The sequence below is a fragment of the Dryobates pubescens genome, chromosome 7 (assembly GCF_014839835.1).
Source record: "Dryobates pubescens isolate bDryPub1 chromosome 7, bDryPub1.pri, whole genome shotgun sequence".
Classification (NCBI taxonomy): Eukaryota; Metazoa; Chordata; class Aves; order Piciformes; family Picidae; genus Dryobates; species Dryobates pubescens.
The window spans coordinates 10,057,676-10,083,313 of NC_071618.1; the positions used below are offsets into that span (position 1 = coordinate 10,057,676).

Here is a 25,638-nt window from a genome sequence, read left to right on the forward strand (position 1 = left end):
AGTAGATATGGCAACAAGGCAAGGATAAATAAAAAATGTGGTTTACTTCATCTCAGTTTCAGGTTCCATTTTCTATTTCAAATTAATTTTGTAACTTTTCTGTGAATAGGAATGGTTGTTATAACATCTTTGATGCATTCTCCTAACTACTGAAAGCTAATGGTCAGCTCATCTGCCACCTCAAATAAAAGACACAATTCTTCTTTTGAACATGTTTTACTTTCCCTTCCCCTGGGCCCCTTTTGTAATACAAAGTTGTTAGGACACAAATTACACACCATCACCAGCCCCACCTGTACCCCCTTTTATGCTTCCTTACTCATCCTTTTAATATATGCAACTGAAATTTATCATCATATTGTACATTACACAGTGCTTACCAAAAAATAACTTATAAAGCATTCCATCAAACTGATTATTTCAAGCCTCTCAAATATCACACTACCAAATCTCACAATAGTATTAAATCTTTCAAACTGCTAGAGGCACTGGCATCACAGAGGGCAAAGTGAGATGGGATCCCTTTTTAACTTGCACTAAGCAACAGCTCTGACCCAAATCTGTTGGAGCAGATTCAGTCCCGGGAGGCCTCCTCCAGCAGTGGACACTACAGCAAAAGTAGAATATTGCTATCTTCTGCCTTTTAAGCCACCTTATCGAGGAATAAGTAGGGAGAGTAAGGCTATCCCCAGCCACAGCATCCTCCTGCTAAATTCAAAGAGCCAAGCCAGTAGCTCTACAGGGTTGGGAAGAAGCCCAGGCAGAGTTGAGGAGGGCTGATTAAAACACAGTCAGGCTCAGCTTCCAAGGGAAAAACAAGAATCGTTATTACAGATGCAGCGTTAGTGCTAACATTCACTCACTGTGGAATTGTGGCTATTTAGAATCACAATGTATCCACAGAATCAGCACAGCTGCCCATCAAAAGGATGAAATGAGCTTTAATTAGATTTAGAGAATCTGCATTTCCCTTTTGAAATGCTGATTTTCACCTCTTTTATCTCAAGACTGAGTTGATAGCTTTCTGGACTTCCTACCCTGACCTTCCACACCCTGCCAGTATGTCAGACCTTATGGCATACATCATGACTACATTACAACTTAGAGATTTCATAACAAAAGATACTACATATACAGAATTTCTGTATGATTTGAGTAACATCACAGGATGTCTGAAAGGTTGCTTTACAGGACATATCAAAAGATGACTGAAACTAAGGCTAGCACTTCAGTTTCCACCTCTGTTATATTTTGGGTACAGGACTGTCATATTAACTTTCAACTATTGCTTTAATAACAGTAAGTTTATCTATCAGTTCATGTCAAAAAAAGCACCTCTTTCAAAGCAGCCACTGTTTCCCCTTGTTGTCAGTGGCAATAATTCATCATTGTTTCAGGAAGGATGCATATCCCTTATTCTCAAGAGGCTAAATATCAAGATCCATTTGGGATGATTCCCTTGTATTCAAAGCAGAACCTCAAGCTCAGATAGACCAATGGCTCAGTTAATTTCCTAATTGTTTGTACATGAGTCTAAGCTGATGCACAGCTTTACTTCTGGTTAATTAGAAGGCAAGAGAAAAGGAGAGACGTTAGGGAAATTCCAGTTAGTTCAAAAGCGTCGTTAAGAATTTAGTATTGCTTGTCTCAAGGTTAGCCGATAAGAGGTCTCTGTCCACCGAGAAACAGCCAGCATGCCAGCAGAAAGACAGAATGAGAAAAGAATGTGAGATATTGCGAGGGTACATCTCACATCTAACCAAAGAAATTAGTTTAGAACAATCTTTTGTTTTCCTTTTCTTAAAGGCACAGCCTGAAACTATCACACTAACTTTGTGAGAAATTCAGTGAGCAAATATTTGGTTTCAAAACTTGAGACAAATAAGTCTCTGATGAAAATTTCTAAAAGCCCATTCGAAAATAAACCTTAATGCAAAGTAATGATCACATTCATTACCTCACAGTATCAGAGATGCATTTTGTGCCCACTACCAGCTGCTATAGTAACTCTGCAGAAGATACATTGCATTGTTCCTGAATAACAAAAACGATGAATTCGTAAGAGTGAAATTTTGATCAGACCCACATGTGAAATGTCTCTGCATTAGCCACATTGTACATTCATTTTTATATATATATATATATTCATACTACCTAATTTATCTCATCTACCAAGCCAAGCTACTTCTGAGATGGCAGAAGATGAACCATCTAGGAAAATGCCTAAGGCAAAACAGTCTCCACCAACTATAAGGACCAGCACCATAAAGAAAAAGAGAAAGGTTATAGTTGTTGGAGACTCTCTCCTGAGGGGAACAGAGGGACACCATATGTCGTCCCGACCCATCCCATAGGGAAGTCTGCTGCCTACCTGGGGCCTGGATAAGAGACATCACAAGGAGCCTCTCAAAGCTAATCCAGCCCACTGACTATTACCCATTGCTGGAAATCCAAGTTGGAATGATGAGATTGATAAGAAGGGCACCAGGACGATTAAAAATTAATTCAGAGCCCTCGGTCAATTGATTGATGGGGCAGGAGCTCAAGTGGTGTTCTGCTCAGTTCCTTCAGTGGCAGGGGTGCACACTGAGAGGAACAGGAAAACCCAAGCTATCAACAACTGGCTCAAGGGATGGTGCCAGCAATGGAATTTTGGGTTCTTTGATCAAGGGGCAACTTTTACTGCACCTGACCTGCTGGACCTTGCTGGGGTGAATTTATCTAGAAAGGGCAAGAGGGTGCTAGCATTGGAGTTGGCAGGGCTCATTAGGAGGGCTTTAAACTAGGTCTGAAGGTGGGTGAGGAAACCAGTCTCTCTGGAGAGGAGAGAGTGGGACATAAATTAGGGTTAATTGAGAAAACAACAGCCCAGCTGAAGTGCATGTACACCAACACACACAGTATGGGTAACAAACAAGAGGAACAGGAAGTCTTGGTCCTTCAGGAAGGCCATGATGTGGTTGCCATTATAGAAGCATGGTGGGACAATTCACATAATTGGAGTACTGCACTGGGGGGTTATAGGCTCTTTAGGAGAGACAGGCGAGGGAGAAGAGGAGGAGGGGTGGCCCTGTATATTAGAGAAACTCTTGATGCCACAGAACTTGAGGTTGCAGATGAAAGGATTGAGTGCCTGTGGGTTACAATCAGAGGAAGGGCTAACAAAACTGACATCCTGATTGGAATCTGTTATAGACCACCCAACCAGGATGAGGAGGCAGATGAAATACAGGCAACTGCAGGCTATCTGCAGATCATCAGATCTTGTCCTTGTGGGTGACTTTAACCTGCCAGATATCTGCTGGGAACTTAATTCAGCAGAGAGGAGGCAGTCCAGAAGGTTCCAAGAGTGTATGGAGGACAGCTTCCTGATGCAGCTGTTAAGTGAGCCTACCAGGGGTCAGGCCCTGCTTGACCTGCTGTTCTCAAATAGAGAAAGGCTGGTGGGAGATGTGATGGTAGGAGGCTGTCTAGGGTTCAGCGATCATGAGATAGTGGAGTTTTCAATATGCAGGGAAATAGGGAGGAGCAGTAACAGAACCCTTACTTTGAACTTCCAGAGGGCAAACTTCAACTTGTTTAAGCAGCTAATTTGGGAAGTAACCTGGGTAGCAGCCCTTAAGAACAAAGGGGTCCAGGATGGTTGGACCTACTTCAAACAGGAGCTCTTGAAGGCACAAGAACTGGCAGTTCCCATGTGCTGAAAGATGAGCCGGCAGGAAAGGTGACCGGCCTGGATGAGCAAGCAGCTCTTGAAGGAATTAAGGGAAAAAAAGAGGGTGTATCACCTTTGGAAAGGGGGGCAGGCAACCTGAGATATGTTTAAGAATATTGTTAGATCATGTAGAAGAAAAATTAGAGAGGCAAAAGCCCAGTTAGAACTTAAGCTGGCCACTTCTGTGAAAGATAATATAAAGCATTTTTATAACTATATTAATGCTAAAAAGAAGGGCAAGAAGAACCTCCATTCCTTATTGGACCTGGAGGGTAACATAGTAAATAAAGATAAGGAAAAGGCTGAGGTTCTAAATACCTTCTTTGCCTCCATTTTCAACAATAAGGCAGGAGGAGTTCAGGATAACTGGCCTCCTGAACTGGCTGATGGGGTCAGGGAGCAGTGTAGTACCCCTGAAATCCACAAGGAATTAATTTGGGACTTGCAGAGCCACTTGGATACTCACAAGTCCATAGGACCAGATGGGATCCATCCTAGGGTGATGAGAGAGCTGGCAGATGAGCTGGACAAACCGCTCTCCATCATTTTCCACCAGCCCTGGCTCACTGGAGAGGTCCCAGACGACTGGAAACTGGCCAATGTGATGCCCATCCACAAGAAAGGTCAGATGGAGGAACCTGGAAACTCCAGGCCTGTCAGCCTGACCTAAGTGCCAGGGAAAATTATGGAGCACATCATCTTGGGGGCAACCACTGCACACCTGAAGGATGGCCAAGGGCTCAGGCCCAGCCAACATGGATTTAGGAAGGACAGGTCCTGCCTCTCCAACCCAATCTTCTTCTATGATCCTCCTGGTGGATGTGGGGAAAGGCCGTTGATGTAGTCTAGCTGTACATCAGCAAGGCCTTTGACACCGTTCCCCACAGCAAACTCCTGGCCAAGCTGTCAGCCCGTGGCTTGGACAGCAGCACTCTGTGCTGTGTTTGGAACTGGCTGGAGGGCCATGCCCAGAGAGTGGTGGTGAATGGTGCCACATCCAGCTGGTAGACAGTCACTAGTGGTGCCCCCCAGGGATCAGTGCTGGGCCCCATTGTGGTGGTGAGAGAAGGTATCCCCCACACACACAGAAACCACAGCTAACTCAATCAGAGAATCAAAAATGGAAAAGAGCTATATTTTACAAGCAGCATGAAATGCAGTGAATATATACACAATATACAGTATTTACGGTATAGGAGGGTCCCCCCAAAACCCTCTTCTTCCCTTTTCTCCCTTTTTTCCCAAAAAGGGTTAGAGAGAGAGAAAAGTAATTATTAAGGGGAAAATTCTGTTAGTTCAAAGCGAATGCTAAGGAAAGAAAAAGAATTATTTTCTTATCTCATTAGTTGAAGGTCAGCCAAGCACAGAGAGAGAAACAGCCATCCCAGCAGACTGAAACAGACAGACCGACGGAAACCAACTGAATTAAAACTAAAATTTAAAGTAGCATTCTCACTGATCTACCAATGAAATTCATTTAGAACTATCTTTTGTTTCTATTTTCACACCAAAATATTCAACTAGAGCATTTAAGTAACTGTCCTTCTTAAAGGCATAGCCTAAAACTGCCACAATCCACCCCTTCTAAACAATTTCATTGGCTGTTCATACTGTCCATCCAATCTAAAACAATATCTACAATTTGTAAGTAAAGTTCATAGTCCATTCTAGCTGTCCTCAGATGTAGATGGTTCAGAAGTCCAAGAAAATCAGGAAACAAGAAATCAGAAAACAGTTTTGTCTCTTCGCAGATGAAGCGAAGAAAAGGGGTCAGGGACTCTCCGCTGACTCAGGGCTCTCAGGGTTCTCAGGGTTTGTGCACACCTTGAGCCCTGTTTCCAGTTCTGGGCCCCTCAATTTAAGAAGGACATTGAGACTCTTGAATGAGTCCAGAGAAGGGCTAGGAGGCTGGTGAGAGGCCTCGAGCACAAGCCCTACGAGTAGAGGCTGAGGGAGCTACGATTGTTTAGCCTGGAGAAGAGGAGGCTCAGAGGAGACCTTATTGCTCTCTACAGCTACCTGAAGGGAGGTTGTAGCCAGGAGGGAGTTGGTCTCTTCTCCCAGGCAACCAGCACCAGAACAAGAGAACACAATGTCAAGCTGCACCAGGGGAAGTTTAGGCTTTAGGTGAGGAGAAAGTTCTTCACAGAGAGTTGTTAGCCATTGGAATGGGCTGCCTATGGAGGTGGTTGAGTCACCATCCTTGGAGGTGTTCAAGAGGGGATTGGATGTGGCACTTAGTGCCATGGTTTAGTAGTCATGAGGTCTTGGGTGACAGGTTGGACTCGATGATCTTTGAAGTCTTTTCTAACTTTATTGATTCTCTGATTCTCATAATTTCAAAATGTGCTGCCCAACCTATACAGTTTATCGTATTCCATAAGTAATAAGGCCCTGAACTTCAACTGGGAAGGTAATTCTAGACTATTCTATTGTTGTGTCCTCTTTCTACACTACACCTTTTACATTGTTTACCATTGTCATAGGTCTTCAAGTGCTACTTCTTAGTCGTTCTCTGTAATTCCCCTTCCTTGTTTTTTCTTTTTGTGGGTTTTGGTTGGTTGGCTGAGATTTTTGTTTGTTTGTTGTTTGTTTGTTTTGGCTTGGTTTGTTGTTGTGTATTGTTTTTTTTGGTTGGTTGTTTTTTTTGGGATGGCATGGGGTTCTCTTTCATAAGCTCCATGCTACGTATCCACATTTTTTACTTAATCAGTATGTGTTACTGGCATTTGTTTTTTATAAACAGACCCCAAAACAAGTAAAACTATTCCAGGATTCTATTTAATAGTCCCAAAGGAGCACAAGACAATTCAGTATACTTTGTAAGTGCTTCAATTTGGAGAGCAGAGGAAGCATGTGTTTGTGGGTAAAGCATTTATGAGCCCAAGATTTGCAAACAATTCCTAAAGACATCCAAAAATTGAAGAAAATAGGCTCATCTGCAATTCTCTGTGGATGAGTCTACTCTTTTGTAATCTTGTTTTTATATACTGTCTTCCAAGGGCAAAACTGGAAGAAAACTATGAATCCTAGAATTTTAGCTTTGACATTTTCAGTTTAATTTTTAAGAAGCCACATACTCTGAAAGCTGTGAAGCTAAGACTTAGAACTACTTTGAGTCAAGGATCACAAAAACAGTACAAAAATTTCTCCAGTCTCATCACAAAATTCACTCTATCTGTATCCAGTTATTTAAAGTATTCAGCTTGCAGAGTCCTCTTCTTGGATTCCACAGTCTGTCCATATGTCCTGAATGGCAGGATCAGGCTTATTCGCAGCCAAAGAAAGCTGTCACCTGATAGAATTTAGTCAACTAATGCAAAATGCTGAATATGTTTTATCCCACTTTTATACTTATTATTAAATATCTCATTATAAACAAAATGTCTATTGGGAAAATTAAATTATCTCTACAAAAGTAAAGACATTCAAACTGCATTGATGTACCCTACTGATGACTATTAATTTTGAGTAAATAAAAGTGATTTTTTGAAGATTTTTTGAGTTCTCATCTTGATTTCTTTTGGCATTTATTTCAAAATCTACAATATTTAGTTCAGTCTGACTCCCATTTTCTTTTTCACAGGATAACAACTTTTCTTCTTATAGTAAAAGGGGTTTTATTCCAAGTAATTAAATTATTATTACTAATTCTTGCTAAGGTACTTCTCTGCTACTTTATAAAAATTCTTGTTCAATGCCCTGCTTTACCAAAGCAACACTTTTTCAAAATACATATTACTGAACTTGACTCCCTATATTCAAACTGAATATTTGGGAATGTCGTTGATTTCTGAGCACACTGTACTGTAAAAGCCAGATGCTGGAGATCAGACATGGATTTATGGGAAGGAGAGCTGACAGGCTGTTAAAACCTGTCTTCCACCTATGTTTGTTTAACACAGTATTAGAGTCTCCTTGTCAGTCCCACAGGCTTTTTCACCAAAAGCAAAGAGCAGAAGAGAAGGTGTGACATTTGAAGAGCTAGGGAATGTGTGTTCATTCTCATCTGCAGCCTTAAATTGCAGTCATTTCTGCCTTAGAACCCAGCAAAAGGGAAGGTATTTACTCCAGTTGTACAGATAAAGTTGATATGAAACTGCAGTGAGGTGGAGGATATTCCATGCATTTATCAGGAACCATCAAAACCAGCCTACTGGCTCATTAGGAAATACTGATGTGTAACACGAATGATGAATTTTGAATTAACGACTGCAATATGAATAAACAGACAAGAGAAAGAAGTAGTGCCAAAACCCCAACTTCCACAGCTATACCTGTTTCAGCGGGATTATGTTAGCCTGTGTCTAGCTTGGCCTTATGGATTGAAAAGCCATTACTGTTTGAAGGCACTAGATGTGCTTCCAGGCCACATGTTTTGATTCATTTTTCCATGAAAGGAATCCAGTTTGCAGGCTCCGCAAAAGAAGACCAAACACATAAATGGATATAGAATCATAGAATCAACAAAGTTGGAAGAGATCTCCCAGATCATCCTGACAACCTACCACCCAGCCCTATCCAATCAACTAGACCATGGCATCAAGTGCCTCATCCAGGATCTTCATAAGCACATCCAGTGATTGTGACTCCACCACCTCCCTGGGCAGCCCATTCCAATGGCAAATCACTCTCTCTGTGAAGAATTTCTTCCTAACATCCAGCCTGAACCTCCCCTGGCACAGCTTGAGACTGTGTCCCCTTGTTCTGTTGCTGGTTGCCTGGAAGAAGAGGCCAACCCTCACCTGGCTACAACCTCCCTTCAGGTAGTTGTAGACAGCAATAAGGTCTTCTCTGAGCTTCCTCTTCTCCAGGCTATTTGTAATTTAGCTATAAATTATGCCCTAGGCACTCACTTGAAGGGAAGAGCTCTTTGATTAATTTCCTGTATAGATCTAAATGTGTATGACTATATCTCAGTGATAAGCAATGACAGGGCAAAGGTTTATTAAACTGAATATTCAGGAGTGAGAAAAAAAACTATACCTAACCAAACTGATAAAAATTAGGAGAAGCGTGCCAATTTGTATAATGTGACTACTTCAGCACCTCCCCCATTCAGGTACTTTTGTGCTAATGTGATTACAAAAGGTGCCACAAAGTGTTTGAAAAAATGTTTGTATAAGCATTGCATCTTTTTTTTCCCTTACACCCCTCCCACACAACAGTATGGGGACTTCTGGTGATTTGGAAAACTGGAGAGATCCTTACTGAAAGGTTTGGTTCTCTCTTGAAGAGTAAAGGATAAAATTCCTCAGATTATTCTTGGCTGCACCCAAAATTCAAACAATGCCAGGAAACAAAACCCAGAATCTCTAAAGTGTGGCTACGTATTTCAAAAGGACATAAACACCATTTCAGAACCAGAAAGATGATCCATTATCTAGTGTGACTTATAGGTCAACACCATCTCATTGCTCTAGCCAGGTCAGTGTCACTAATAGCAGCATTAATTAATCCAGATTTTGGCTAAACCTGAGAAACTAATTTTCAAAGTCACTTGTGTTAAATTCTATGGGTCATGTAGGCATGCAAGAGGCCACACCATAGTCCTCATAGGGTTTTAAATAATTTAGTTTAGACATATATTAACCTTAAACAAATTCATGAGGTTTTTGAAGGTTTATTCTCCACACCTATTCATTTCAGTAACAAGCTGAAACATGTTGCATGCAATACATGGTTGTGTGTTCTATTTTGACAGTCACTTTATGACCACTATCATGTAAAATTGTATTTTTCCTACAGATGGGTAATCAGAACAGGGAAGCTTTTCCAATTAAGCTTTTAGCTATACAAAAAGGGAAAAAAAAGTAATTCAACATTACTAAGTACCTTCTTTATCATCATGGCGTATGATTGCATCCTGTATCATATCAGCAAGATTAAAACGAACTCGATGATTCTTTCCATGTTTCAGTTTTTTCATGTAGCCCTCCCGTTTCTGGAAAGCTTTTTCTCGTTCATAATACGCTTTTATTTGGTCACAGCGCATCCGCTTCACCAGCCGCTGTCGCTGGCCAAGAGGGAGGGACTCCAGCAAGCACTGCTCAATTTCCATCTCATGGGACCGAAAAACATTACATAGCTGGAAACAGCCTGTAAGAAATTAAAGAGAAACACATTTAGGCCATGTGATTGCATGTTTTCAAACATGTCATGAAACCTCCACTGATTTTCTTCTTGTTCTTTCTAACTATGTGTAAGTCTATCATGTCATGTCTTCCTACTTGACCAACGCTGACTACCGAAAGTATGCATCATTACTTTTTGGAAACAACACATGACTAATTCTATTAAATCACTGTCCTGAAGGGACTAAATGCCTCAAAAAATGCTCTGAATCAGACAGTGGGGCAGAAGCCAGCAGGTCTGTTTTTTCAGGAAAATGCCCACATTGCCCAGGCTTGTCTGAACATGCCCCGGAGTCCGAGTGCACCAGGTGTGAGTGCGTTTGGCCACGTTTGCAGAAAACTCATTCTATAGGTAGAAGTGTCAGGTTTTTATCTCTTAATCATTGGCCATCATTGTCTCAGGAAATCTATAAATACCAGCCCAAAGAGCCAGTGCCTTGTCTTGCAATTGTCCAAGCTCTGGGAGAAGTCACAAGCCTTGCTTGGAATCCGAGCTGTGCTTCACTTTACCCAGACAGACTGTAAGAGCCCTCGCTGTATAGCGTTGTGAAGCCCAGGAACAGAACAGATGTATCATGCTGGGCTGAGAGACGAAACTTAGGAGGAGCTGAGAGTCCCCAGTACAGTTTTGTTTTACTGGAAGAAGCAACGAGCACCGCTGCGAAGATTGCAGCTGAAGAACCTCTCCAAACAGGCAAAGCTACAAAGCTGACAAGCCCTGCAAGCTTCAGCAGCAACCTCTTTTCTACAAAGCTTTCACCTACAAAGCCTTCAGAGATAAACCCTGTCTGTGCCTTAGCGACAAGCTGCAGAAGCCAACAGAAAGTGAAACTGGGTTCCTGCAGCTTTCATGTGGTCGATGCCATTTTGGTTTTGTGCCACGGGGTACCACAATCAGTAATTATGAAATATGATTTTTATAAGCATCTGTTAAAGGTCTGTTGCCCTAGAGAATTCTGGAGTTCCCCACCTCCCCACCCCTTGTGGGCAATCTCCAGCTCTGTTGCCAATGTGCCCTTTTTTCTTTACAGTTTAAATTGCTGTTTGCTGTCTCTGGATTTTTGCTCATATTGTTTAAATTGTTACATGTTCCTGCTGGTGAGATACCTGTTCCACAACTGAATATTTCAAACCAGTAAGTAGGTTTTATTAATATTTTCCATGGGATTTTTTTTGTTAATAAAGTTATAAATATTTTTTTTTATCATTCCTCCTATTGAATATTAATAACCTCCTTATGATCATAAAAATCACTGACACATTTTAAAAAGCTAATTCACTTAATGTAAACAAGTGTGAATAGAAAGAGGTCTGCCTAAGAGTTCAAATGTGAGATGGGCAAAAGATCTAAATAATTCAATATAAGTGGCTCACATTTGCTTACAAACAAGACACTATTATGCAGAGAAGTGACAGCCTGATGCCCATGTTTCCTTTTAATTCATTTTCTTCTTGTGTTAGGTTTGCAAATTCCTGTTATTCAGTGAGAAGAAAAATCATAATATTATAATTATAATGAGTTCATTAGCATGCAGTGGGTATTGAGACAACTCTCTATTTAAAACATCAAAGTTATTTCAGTTATTTCAGATTCCTAAGAGAAAGTCTATGAGAGTTTCTTTTTTTGGTTTTTGGTTGTTTGGGTATTTTGCATTGTATTATGCCATACAAATGGAATCTTCTAAGGAAATTGTTAGACACTAAAGCCTTCACATGGAAACTAGTATAAATGTGGTTTTGATTCAGTTAATCCTAATATTCATAACATCACTGTCTTTAAACCACCTAGTTGGTTGTGGGATAGGAAGGAAAGTTGATTTATCACACTTAAGATCAAGGTCACTTACAATCAGCAGATGTTTGTGTTAAATGAAGACCTGTGAAACTGGCCTGCCAAAGACATGAAGGAAGGAGTCCTGTGAAGATGTACCAGCCCTGTTTTGGCTAAAACTGATAAAGTAGGGCTCAAATAACATAAGCAATGAACTTCAAAGCAACTTCTGAGGGCACTGTGCCTGAATGAAGACTTTTTCCTAATTAACAGTAATTTTAATATTAAAGTTGACACCCCTCAATATTCTAATGAGGAAAATCAAGTACATGCTAAACATATATGGCTATGCTTATCAATGTTCCTCCCAAATCATGATAAACATCATCTAGAAGGCAGGGACAACCTGGGCTGAGGTATATAATCCATGAGAGGGGACACGTTGGCACACTGCCTCTACCACTGGGGAACACACATGCCACTGACACTGGTACCATGGTTAGCAAGTGGGGGTGCAGCGTGGGCCAGCACAAACATCACCACTAGCTGCAGCAGCAGCAGCTGAGACCAGGGGTTAAGACAGAGACAAGGACAGTCAATGGGCTGTACTCCTCTGTCTCCAAGACAAGGACACCTTTCTTGGTGAGATTTGCACCTTCAATACATAGATGAACTTTTGCTGCATTAGTGTTAGAGCATCTCTGACTGTGTTGGATATTACCCACGATTTATTAATCACAAGAACATTTTTGTTAACATTTCTATTGTATTAGAGCTACAGTGAAGATGTGAATCTCTGACTGTGTCAGATGTTACCCGAGATTTATTAGCCCTGAGACCATCTTGCACTCAGTGCCTTTATCACTAGCAATCCTGAATATGTTGTATCCGTCATTTTGAATAATTAAACCATTTGATTGTTTTAACTATCTGAGCTGTGTCAGAGAAAGTCCTTATTGAGGCATTAAAACATGTAAGCAAAAGTAAGTTTTGTCAAATAGTTACTGCAAGAGTTCTGGGCTCTGAGACAGGCAAACATTGAGAACTTTTTTCTTAACACAACAGTTGCCTTTAAACCAGATTCTTCTTTTCTTGTTAGCATTAAATCTGTTCTTTTTATTGACATTGCAATAACAGTGATATTCACTTCCACTGAAGCAAAGGTTGCAAGAGACTACTTGCTTGCTAGTCGATTTTCAGGGGACAGCTCTATTGCAAAAGGACACCAGTGGATTTTCAGATCATTTTATTGCCTGAGTCCTTGCATGCAAATTCACACCCATAAGATCCTGTGATTCGGTGGATGAAAACCACCCAATGACTTTCAATTATCTTTCTGTATGTTCTACTTTATATAAATACTTAAATTTTCTTTATCTGGAAGCTAGGTGCCTGAATTTTTAATTTCTAGGGACTCTCAGGAGCCCAGATGAGAGAGGTTTTCCTCATTGTGATGGAAGAGCTCTTGAAAGGAATGGAGATTCATCACCTTAGGCAGTAAAGAAATACCAAAATTAAGCATTACTGTAAGACCCGATTTTGTCTATCCATTTTGCTAAATCTGTAATTCCATCATTAAAGGACCCCCTACCTCATGCAGGGCACTAGCTGTGCAGTGTTGACTAAATAACCACTCTTTTTTTCTCCTTGTTTCTTGACATATGTCTAATCTACTGGATACCATTCAAACTCTGCACTGAAGGCATAATTAGTAATTTTCTGAGAGGCTTTTGTGAAGCTCACATCATCATAGTACATAAATGCTTTGCAAACACTTATTTTAGTATTTTATTTGTTTTAAAAAAGAGGGACAGAGGGGCATTTTTCTCTGCTGAAGAACTGGAAGACAGTTTTCTTTTTAACTCACTAATTTTGTGTGTTTGATTCAAGAATTCTACACTCTTTATTCTTAAAGCTGGTTTGTTTTTCTTTAATGGCATTGTATTCCACAAACTACTATGTAATATAATGCTGTAACAAAGTACTATCAAAGTCGTAGGTCTGAATGCCTATCACTCTATAGATTGTATCTATAACATTATATAGTTGTTATATTATTTTATAATGTATTTTTTTACATTATGAATTATTTATTATATCCTATTCAAATATATATGTGCTTACTATGAATTAGAACCCAAGGTCTCAAACCACACTTCCTGGAACTGAGGAGCATACATTCATGCAAAAGGTGCCCAGAGTGCCTTGTTGAGAAACTCCACGACAGAAGCGGAACAGAGAATACAATTATACAGGTCATATTCAGTCAAATTCTTTTAACATAGGCTACTCTTTCCCTCCCTGTAATTTTTGTTCCTTTCTTAGCATGCCCTTCTACTTGGAATAAAATGAGTTGTCAAACCAAAAAAATGGAAACAAGTATTGGTTTGCATTAAGCCAAAACACAAACCTTTCCTTTTTTTCATGTCAAAAGCCAACAGTGCCTTTTGTATAGACAGACATTTTCCACTTGACCTTAAATGATATGTTTCATTTCTGAGCATGTTGGAGAAGACAAGGAAATGAAAGAGTAGCTCCATAAAGCTGCAGAAGATGTAACTTTATTCTCCACTTCAGTCCCAGTGGTGAAAGTACTAAATCAAACACTCAGACCATCCTTCATCCAAGGTAGCTTTCTGACATGAGAGGACTAAGGAATGAGCAGACTTCAAATCTTCTCTGTTAGAATACTTCTGCTTTCTAGAAAACATTTTGGTAACCGTGCCTTAAGCCTACACACTATTTTTCATTTGTAAGACTCTTAAGCTTGTACCCTAACACTTCTAAATCTGGATATAGCGCCTGCCTGCCTCACAGCCTCAGAGGGAAAATCATCTTGCTGTGCTGAACCATGTTTGACAATGCAGATAAGAGACCAGCTGTACAAGAGTTTTACCTCTGCTCTGTATCTTCTTTTTTTATGCAGGGAAGAAGGAGCAGCCATGCACTTGAGTTCCGACATGCTACAACTGAAGTTGCTGTCTATATCTGGAAAACTCACCTGAGGGTAAGAATCGTTACTGTTGTTCTAATCATAGAATCATAGCATCATTAAGGTTGCAATAGACCTCTAAGATCACCAAGTCCAACCATAAAGTCAACACCACCATGCCCATTAAGACATATTCTGAAGTGCCATGTCCACCACCTTTCTGGGGAGTCTGTTCTAATGCCTGGCTAATATTTCAGTAAAGAAAATTTTCCTAATATCCAAGCTAAACCTCCCCTGGCACAATTTCAGGCCATTTCCTCTTGTCCTGTTATTTGTTACTAGGCAGAAGGGACCAACACCAACCTCACTGCAACCTCCTTTCAGATAACTGTGGAGAGTACTCAGGTGTCCCCTCAGCCTCCTTTTCTCCAGACTAAACAACCACCATGCCCTCAGCTGCTCCTTGTAAGACTTGTTCTCCAGACCCTTCAACAGATTTGTTGCCCTTCTATGGACATGCTCCAGAACTTCAACCTGCTTCTTGTAGTGAGAGGCCCAAAACCGAACATAGTATTCAAGGTGCAGCCTCACTAGTGCCAAGCACAGGGACACAATCACTTTCCTGCTCCTGCTGTACACTCTTCCTGATACAGGCCAGGATGCCAGTGGCCTTCTTGCCCGCCTGGGCACACTGCTGGCTCATGTTCAGCCACATGTCGAACAGCACCCCCAGGACCTTTGCCATGCAGCTTTTCAGCCACTCTTCTCCAAGGCTGTTGCTTTGCATGGGGTGGTTGTGACCCAAGTGCAGGACCCAGCACTTGGCCTTGTTAAACTTCATACAACTGACCTTGGCCCATCAATCCAAAAAGCACTCAATCCCCTCATACAGATCATTGATAAAGATATTTAAACAAGTCTGACCCCAAACCTGAGCCCTGGAGAACACTGCTTGCAACCAGCCTCCAACTGGATTTAACTCCATTCACCACAACAGAATTATGGTGCATAATGTTAAAACTGCAGGTTTTCAAATAGTAAGGCACATGCTTACCTTTATTCATGTAAACATTCATGCTGATTTTGATGATATTTTAAACAATGAATAATTAAGCTTATGGATGTTTGAAGGACTGTGGTCTTTAAAATACAGAAACAAACAGTAGAAGGCTGAAATTACCTGGAAAAATGGCAATCTGAGACTCTTTGACTATACCTAATTGGGACTGCTACCTAAATAATACTCCTTAAAGCATTTTCATCTCAGTATAGAAAAAAAGGTTAGAAAATCCTCTGAAACATACACTGTGTTTAGCTTGGGCCCTCTGACACTTTAGCTCTGATCTTGCTAAAGATAAAATAACAGCCCCTCTTCATAACTACAATTAAACACCTACAATCCAATTTACATTGCTGAGAATGTCCTAAATTTCAGAAAGATAAAATATTTGAAAATGTAAACAACTCTAGTGAACTGTCAAATAGATTAGCATTTATTAAATAAATAAAATTTTTACAAAGCTGATCTCCCAATAAATACTCTACTACTACATGACACTTAAAGCTAGCTAGCTAAACATATTCACAGTGCTAAGAAAGATGTGGGAAATGCAGAGTGAGCAGAAAGTGCTTTGGCACTTACAGACCACAATACAGGGATGGGATAAATCAGTGCGGCTTCCAAAAGTTACTTTCATTTACACTCTGTATCTGATAACAGAAATTAGAACAGAAATTAGAGCATGGACCCCATCAGCAATGCCCTTTGCTGTTGCACACAATGACTTTACTACAAATGGAGATATTCTGCTACCAACAATGCATATTGTTTAAATTTAATGTATTAAATTAGAAAGAATAATATATTAGTATTTATGCTGTTGGACTGAATTCCATATGAAATCAGTGATACAAATACAATAGCCTAGCTGAAGTTACGGTGCCTAGGCCACAGATCATTGCATTGTTATAGAAGTGTGCACTTCAGAAATCTAAAGCTATTATGTATTGTCTACTATCTTACAGTTTCAAAAAGAAATATTTCCGACCCACAGAAGAGACTAGATTAATTTAAATCCATCCCAAATTGCAATGTCAAAGTCAGCATCACAATACTTGTATTTTAAAATCCTTTGCTCAGCACAGGGAAAATTACTTACCATTTGAATGGCCTCTCCATTATGTTTATTAAGCTGTAACTGAAGCACTGAGGCTCATAATCACTCAGCCTGATTTTAATGGCCAAAACATTTTCATCAGGTCAGCAGTGCTTCACTCACTCTACTGATGGGCTTACTCCTTTTTTTCTGGGTTCCCTCCCCACCTCACAAACAGATAACCATGAGGGAGGAGTATAAATATAAACTATTTTGCTTGTAAAGAATGTCAACAATTCAATTAATGCCAAGTTTTCTGAGAATAAATTACACCAAAGTAAAGGAGCTGATGTGCTTCTCCATTTCTTGGCTCCACAGAGCTTCTTTTGGATGTAATTACAAAGTTAGGGATCTTAAATGACACAATATACAAAAAGCTTCCTGATTTTCTTCTTAACACCCAACTCTGAGTTTGATGAAGCGCAATCCTGAGCATGCCCAAACAACCATGCTCTTATAAAACCCTACTCCTGTAAGCTGCTCTTCAAGAGCCTTTTGATGTGACTAGACTGGCAAGCAGGAAGTGCAATCAATTTCTAGCTTGATACCGAGGAAAAGTTACTTATCAGACACTATCAATCAACTCTGCAGGCTTGCTAATAAACTCTATTATCTATCTATCAGCAATTCAGTGAAGTTAAAGCGGCATTCTCTAAAAAACTATTATATTTAAATGAAATGATTAACCAGTTTGGGACCTTGCCTTCATAGTGACAGAAAAGACTGAATAATAATGAATGAAATATAACAGAAGGCTTTGCACCATCATTTGTGATTTATGTCATGCAGCAATCTGTAACATATGGGTATTTTATGTTCTAGGTAAAAGCCATTAATTATTTGCCATTCTATTCAATAAATGCAGCCAAACTGCCTGCCCACTACACCTTCAGTGTAATAAAACACAGGTTTCAACAGAAGGGGTTCTTATTAAAGACAAACAAACAACAACAAAAAAAAAAACCACTATTTTCTTTTACCTGTCTTGAAACACAGAAAACTCATAGGTCTGCATGGTCTGAAAGGAAATATATATAGTTACTCAACATATATCCCAGAGCAGCAGTCCTCATCTCTGGATCACATACAGAAAACTACATGAATGCAAGCAAACAGTCTGCTCAAACTCATAGTGTTTCTTTTGGTAAAGCTTCTGCCTCTGTACCCTCTCTACTGCTGTCATCCTTCTATTCTTCCTTGCAGGAAAAGACAAATTTGATGTCTGTTTCTCACAAACCCCAGCATACCTCAAGTACCTTCTGCAAACATCAGAACATTTTGTAAAACAGACTAAAATGCCATTGTGTGCTCTGGAGCACTGGAGTTTCCAGCTGAAAAGACTACATACACTGAGATGAGTACAATATATTCACACATTCATATAATATTCCAGATAGTTCAGCTTTTAGGAGATCAAAGCCTCTCTTCAAGCTGGATTCATATAGCATATCCAAATAATGACTGTCTAGACAGAATGCTGAAACACTAGTTACAGTTATGTACTTTAAGGAAGACTTTTGAACATATGGTCCATAAACCAGTAGAGTAGACAGACCCTTTGAAGTTAACACTGTCTAGCCACTTTCTTCCTGATTGCATCAGTAAGTGGTGCAAAGGACAATTCTGCCTAGCAATATATTTCACCCAAGGAAGTAGGAATTTACTTGCAGTAGGCTTAAATGTCCTTGCAACATACTTGAGACTACTTGGTATCTTCTGTGACAAGAGATTCAATGGTTATTAAGCTGAATTTGATACGCATGTATCAGAAAAACAACATTCATCATTTCTAACCACAATGAAATATATGTACAATATTCCTAAGCAATGTAGTGCCAAACACAGCTCACATTTTTGAATAAATTGTGTTATGATTGACCAATTTAAAAAAAAAAATAAATTTTGAAACTGGCAATGGCTTTGGAAACTATGATGGGAGGATAAATTAAAAGATGGACAGGCACACACATGGAACATAATCACACTGACTTTGTTTCCTTAGAAACATCAAAGCAAAACACTTGTATGTTTCCCAAAGATTAACAATATTATTCCTAAAGCAGCTAATTTAAAAATTTGAAAAACAAATATTGTAATTCCTCATGTCAGGATCTGAAGAGAGAATCTAAAGTAATCAGAGAACAACAGTCGTCTGATTCAAACTAAACTGCACTAACACAATTTTTAGGATACATATACAAGGATATATAGACAAGTTAGAAGAAAAAAGTAAATTGGCTGTTTGAGTCAATGCTTATAATTTTTGTTCACTCTTGGATCTACAAATTTATGTCCCTTGTTATTTGGGATTTCAAGAATGTAAGCAAAGTATATTGATTACATTAATATAAAACACTTAATAAGGCTTGTCACTCACAAAGCCTTTGAGAAAATAACATCAGCATAATTGGTCATATTTTAAGAATTTAAATTGTATTTCACACCAACAGCAAGTAAAACTCAAGAAGCTCTAGATCAGAAGGCACAGTGAAAGCAAAGAAGATCTGGGCTTGCCATGTAATGATAATAAAAAAATAAAATATAAGAAAGAAGTCATAGAAACAAGCATCATAGAAACAAGCATGTTTTAGTCCCCACAGACTTGTCTGTCTTTATTTGCCTGCAATGCAAAACTTAGGAAACTGCAACAAAGCCTGCAACTAAGCAGTGAAGGTTATTTTCTTACAGTACAACAAATGAAGATGTAGCAATACATTCATCTCTAGTCATAGAATCATAGAATCATAGAATTGTTACAGTTGGAAGGGACCTCAAGGATCATCTAGTTCCAACACCCATGCCATGGGAAGGGACACCTCACACTAGATCAGGTTGCTCAGAGCCACATCCAGCCTGGCCTTATAAACCTCCAGGGATAGGGTTTCTATCACCTCCCTGGGCAACCTGTTCCAGTGTCTCACCGTCCTCCACACTTTCAGGACAGAGTGGAGAGAAAGATGTGCATCTAAGAAGACATGCACTGGAAAATTCTTCCTGCCATCACAGTGCAATATGAAGGGCTTGTTATGCAGAACAAGGACACTCTGATGATAGTAAACAATGACAAACACTAAGACTATTGCTGATACTTGTAAATCTGCAGCTCTGAAGGATGAATTAACCCATACACCATGAGAGAATGCCAAAAATTAGAGTTGCTAAGCCCCCAAGATACTGAGAAAGTTAAACAGCAGCAGAAACAACCAACTATTTTACTGAAAATGAATGTATGAGGGGAAAAAAAAACAAAACACCAAAAAACCCAACCATATTGTTTCAAAACCTAGAGCAATTATTTTTTCACAGACATTCTCAGATTTCACTACTTATGCAGCAAGCAAATATGCCAGGGATGAGGAGGCACACAGCAGATGAGAATTACAAAGGAAAAAAAGAAATTACTCAAAATTTGCCAAAGTCTGCATGTGGTAAATTTAGTTAAAAAAAAAAAAAAAGCTATATGTGGATCAAGACAAAGAGGATATTCAGTATCACACATCACAGAAAGTCAAAAGCCAAAAGGGAAACAGTGGTTCATAGACCTAACCATAAGGACTGGCAAGCATTCAGGAAAGGAAGTCCTGTGCCAAGTGGACTGTGGTTCTACACACAATCTAATCATTTACAGAGATCATTGTAAAGTAAAAACAGATGGAAAACTAGTTTACAGTACAATGCAGCTAACAAAACTTCTGCAGCAGAGCTGATATATGTAGGCCTTTGGTCACTGTTCAGTGTATATCCAGGGACTCTCATCTCAGTTTTCAAATAACAAAAGGATTGGAAACAGACCCTTCTGCTTTCAGCAGAACAACTTATCTGGAATACTGCATTCAATTCTAGACAGTCAAATTGGAGCAGTTCAAAAGAAACTACCACAAATGGTTCTGGGGCCTGAGGGACTGATTTATGAGGAAAGATGAAAAGAATTAAATATGCATAGCTTAGCCAAGCAGTGACTAAGAAGAGAAAAGTTAACAGAAATTTGAAGGGTGAAAGGGAAAAAGAAAGGCTATATAGCATAAAAAGGAAGGGATTTTGGAACAATAAAATGAATTTAATGTAGTGCAGGCAGAGTACTGTGATAAAAATAAGACACATAGATGAGATTAACAGGCAAGACTGCAAGTTTGGTATATTGGGTGGATAGCCACACAGAAGCGCCAATGTGGGCACAGCAGTTCAGTGATTCCAGTACCCAAAACAGCTCACTCAGTTCCAGCATTTTCTGCTGGCCCAGCAAAATTCTTTAAAGACAACCCTCTAGTAAAGTGCAGAAGTAACCCAGATGAATTTCTGGTGCATAAAGCTACATAATTGCCATCTCTCTCTTGAGCTGAGGGGATAGTTACTGGGTATGTCCTAAATCTGGGCTGTGGTTAGAATAGTAAGGACAGTTGCTAGTCTGAACTCAATCTTCACAGAAAAGTGAAAATGAAAGCAAGCTGAGCAGTTGTCCTGACAACAGAGTTAACAACAGTTTGTTATGGTCACCTTCCACATCCAGTATCTAGCACTATACTCACGGACACATAATATTACAGCACAGCTGTATGGGCACATATAAGAAAAAGAAGTGCAGGGAATCAGTATCGCACTTGCTTACAAACATGCATAGTAATATCACTTCTGGGTGAAGCTAAAATGAGGAAATCCAGTTGATAATTTGCCAGATGAAGAGGAAAATGAACAAGAAGAGGAAGAAGAAACTGAACACCTTCATCCCACGTGACAAATTGAAAAAAGTATAGTGTCAATGGAGGGTAGTGTCAATGAAAGGACTCCTAGCCTACATGGAACTTGAAGAAACAGAAAAAAATGCTTCACAGCTATTGAAGAAGCTGAAATAGAAATAAAACAGAAAAAGTGTCTCTCAAAGGCAATAAATCTCTATATATTCATTGGTAATTAGGAGGGATTAAGTATCCCATTTACCTTGTCTATTAAGAGCTTTACATTTCACAGCATATTTGCTTATGATTTACACATACCACTTCTGTAAGTAACACTATTAGTACTGCAGTTAACAAAATGAAATAATGGTGTCAAAGGCAAAGCACCTGAAAAGCAAGGTATTCATTTAATCTGCAATCTGAATATAAATGTTCTCCTGATTCACATAAAGTGAGTGTTGAGTAAGGGATACATTGTTTTTCACATACTTGTTTAGAGCCACCTGAAGACAATAATCCTTTTTCCACAAAGACCAAAAAAGGGGAAATTTCTACATGCCTCTTCCCTTATAGATATCAACATTTGCAAAACTTTTACAGGAGAAAGCTTTATTTCCTTTTATAGCAAAGGGATCACATTTGAAAGCCACTGATTAGCTTTCAAAATACAACCATAAGAAATCACTCTATTTTCTGCAGCAATCTTAACAAGGTCCCATGTATGTTTTATGTCATACTTCATCACACAAATGGGACCACAGTAGGACTCCATCAGCCCCAGATCTGTTGCCTATCTACATGCTCTGAGTATCACTTCAATCTCTTCTGAAAAGTTACACTACATAAAGAAATAATCATAACAGGATTTATGGCCAAAGATTTCAGACTGTGTTTCTCTTCTTCCCAGGAACAACATTTTCTTGTTTAAAATCAACTATGAAGTAAAAGAGAGTATATTACATTTCCATGCACAAATCCTACAGCAACATCTGTATTCTAGATGGGTAAAAACCTAGTAATAAACAACCAAATGCTCGTCAACTTCGGCACTGTGACCTCCTGTTCACGCTCCTTGCCAGTTCCAGTTCTTACTGTCCAAAAAAAGATTAAAATGGACTACATCCCAGGTTTCTGAATCACCTTACACTTGGGGAAACTTGTCAGGGATAGCTGTCTTTCAGCGTACATGAATGACACTGGCAAGGAAAACATATTTGGTGATAATACTTTCATTTATGGTTCTGCAGGTTACAACAGATTGATTCACATGAAGTGTTACCTCAATGTATGTCCAGCAGTCAAAACACTAGAACTCAGAGATTTCTTTTAGCAGGTCTTATTTTGCTGTTGCTTGTACTGAAGGCAGTTGCTTGAAAGCAAACATCAAATACACCTTTTAATAATCAAGAATTATTTTTATTAAATTGGTGGTTGTGGTGTGTTAAAGTTTCCCATTCACATTAACTAAGCACGACCAGCTCTGTTGGAAGCAAGTGGAAGCTGTACTTACAAAGCAAAAACTACACTTTACAATGGAATGCAATGAATATGTACAAAATATACAGTATTTACAATATTATACAGGTATTTGCAATCAGAAAATAGCATGGAAACCCCCCTGGTCAAAACAACCAGGGAAGCTGCTTGACTGCCCCGCCCTGCAAAGCCTCCCAAACACCCTTGTACCAAAAGAGAGAGAGAGAACCTGGAAGAAAGCAGTGTTAGTCTTATCTCAAAGTCAAAGGCATTATTCTTCCAGCAGAACAGCCAGACCAGAGAAGAAAAGAAGGAATGGGAAGGGAAGTAAAATGTGTGAGATGTTTATGGAACACTTGCTTCTATACCAGATATTCTGTCCAATGAAATTAATTTACAACAATCTTTTGTTTTCCTTTTTACTCCCAATAGTGAATTGTTTATGTTTTTTCTACTTTTCTGCTTGAAATCTGCAGCTACTTTTTAAAGGCATAGCCTAAAACTGCCACAGTGGTGCTCTTTTATGATGTATATAAAAAATGGCATTAGGAAAACTCTTCATTTATTCCAAATCAAACTAATCTTCTGCTGACTTAGTTTCCATTTGATTAAGAAAAAAATAGAATTACTTCAATTTGCTTAGAATTAGATTCTACTTGCTTTAAAATAACCATGTTTAGACTCTGGCTAATTTGATTAGAATAGAATAGAATAGAGTAGAGTAGAGTAGAGTAGAGTAGAGTAGAATAGAATAGAATAGAATAGAATAGAATAGAATAGAATAGAATAGAATAGAATTAACCAGGTTGGAAAAGCCCTTCGAGATTATAGAGTCCAACCTATCATCTAACACTATCTAATCAACTAGACCATGACACCAAGCACCCCAGCCAGTCTCTTCTTAAACACCTCCAGTGATGGTGACTTCACCACCTCCCTGGGCAGCCCATTCCAATGGCAAATCACTCCTTCTGTGAAGAACTTCTTCCTAACATCCAGCCTACACCTCCCCTGGTGCAGTTTGAGACTGTGTCCTCTTGTTCTGGTGCTGGTTGCCTGAGAGAAAAGACCAATCCCCACCTGGCTACAACCTCCCTTCAGGTAGCTGCAGACAGCTGTAGAGGTAGCTGAGCCTCTTCTCTAGGCTAAGCAACACCAGCTCCCTCAGCCTCTCCTCATAGGGCTTGTGCTCCAAACCCCTCATCAGCTTTGTTGCCCTTCTCTGGACACTTTCCAAAAACTCAACATCTTTCCTAAACTGAAGGGCCCAGAACTGGCCACAGTACTCAAGGTGTGGCCTAACCAGTGTCCTGGAAGAGGCATTAACAATACAGCTAAATCTGTTTTGAGCCACTGCACCTCTCTCCTCCCTCTCTGTTGCAGGGTCTGGATTGAGGTCGAGGAGCCTACCAGGTAGGTGCCGTTAAGGCTGCCTGGAGCGGGGTGGAAGCTGAACACGAACCCTGAGCCTCATGTTTCAGAGAGGCGACTGCACGTGTCAGACACCATGAGAAAAGGCATGTGCAGTTTACTCGCCACATGAACATTTTGAACTGATTGGTGGGATTTGAATGGCTAATGTGCCATTGGGCTGTTCCGTTTTCAAAAAAGGGAACTTATAGGGGAGGACCTCATATGCTCATTGCTCATTACACTCATAGCTTGCATGCTCATTACATTCTTACCTCTCTCCCCTCTCCCCGGTTTGTTAATGGGATTCAAGTCACCCTACTTGCTTTATCTTCAGGGCAATTAGCTTCTTTTGTTTTAGCCGCTTAGTGCTTGAGTTGGGCCTCCCCTACAGCAACCTGCTCTCTCATTTCTTCTGATTTGTGGATACTGCCCTTTGGACTATAACTACGAACTCAAAACATCTCTTCATTCAGCAAAGGTTTTGGTAGTTAGCGGCTTGGCAGTTCGTGAGTAAATTACGCTATTTTACCCGGTTATTTCTGAGGTTCATAGCTTGTTACCTGTCAGTTAGCTCCACTGTGAACTTGAGGTGGTTTGTCTACGCCACCCGAGGCAGCATTGCTGTTTGGTTTCACGCGCATAGGGAGATTCCAGTTTGTTCCTCTGTATTCTAAATTCTGGTTGCTCTAGACTGTTATTCTACTGTTTATAAGCCTTCTATCATATATAATCAACCTGTCATCGACTGGGCAAATGAACCTGAACAAAATTGGCTTGGGAAAACATTTTTTATATTTAATAAATAATATTCATATTTTATCATATTTCTGGCCAATAAATGTATAAACTAAACCAACCAGTGCTGAGTAGAGGGGCAGAATGACTTCCCTGCTCCTGCTGGCCACACTATTCCTGATACAGGCCAGGATGCCATTGGCCTTCTTGGCCTCCTGGGCACACTACTGGTTCATGTTCTGCCTACTATCAACCAGTACACCCAGGTCCATCTCTGCCTGGCTGCTCTTCAACCACTCTGTCCCCAGCCTGTAGCACTGCATGGGGTTGTTGTAGCCAAAGTGCAGCACCTGGCACTTAGATGTGTTAAATCTCATGCCATTGGACTCTGCCCATCTGTCCAGCCTGTTATGGTCCCACTGCATAGCTCTCCTACCCTCTAAGAGATCAACATCTGCCCCCAACTTGGTGTCATCTGCAAGTTTACTGATGATGGACTCAATCCCCTCATCCAGATCATCAATAAAGATATTGAACAGGATGGGGCCATTATCCAGAAATATTTTCGTTTGGTTATACAATGTACCAACTGTGCAAAATTTACTGTTATGCAGTATACATTAATTGGTCTGA

General features: G+C 39.8%; 1 protein-coding gene across 1 annotated transcript in view; it reads right to left on the bottom strand.

The window, feature by feature from the left end:
- Positions 1-25,638, bottom strand: part of MYO16 (myosin XVI) — a 331,490-nt gene that overhangs the window by 296,410 nt on the left and 9,442 nt on the right. The window contains exon 2 of the mRNA XM_054162913.1: positions 9,551-9,814. Coding sequence (XP_054018888.1) covers positions 9,551-9,814 — 264 coding nt within the window. The remainder of the gene's footprint in view (positions 1-9,550; positions 9,815-25,638) is intronic.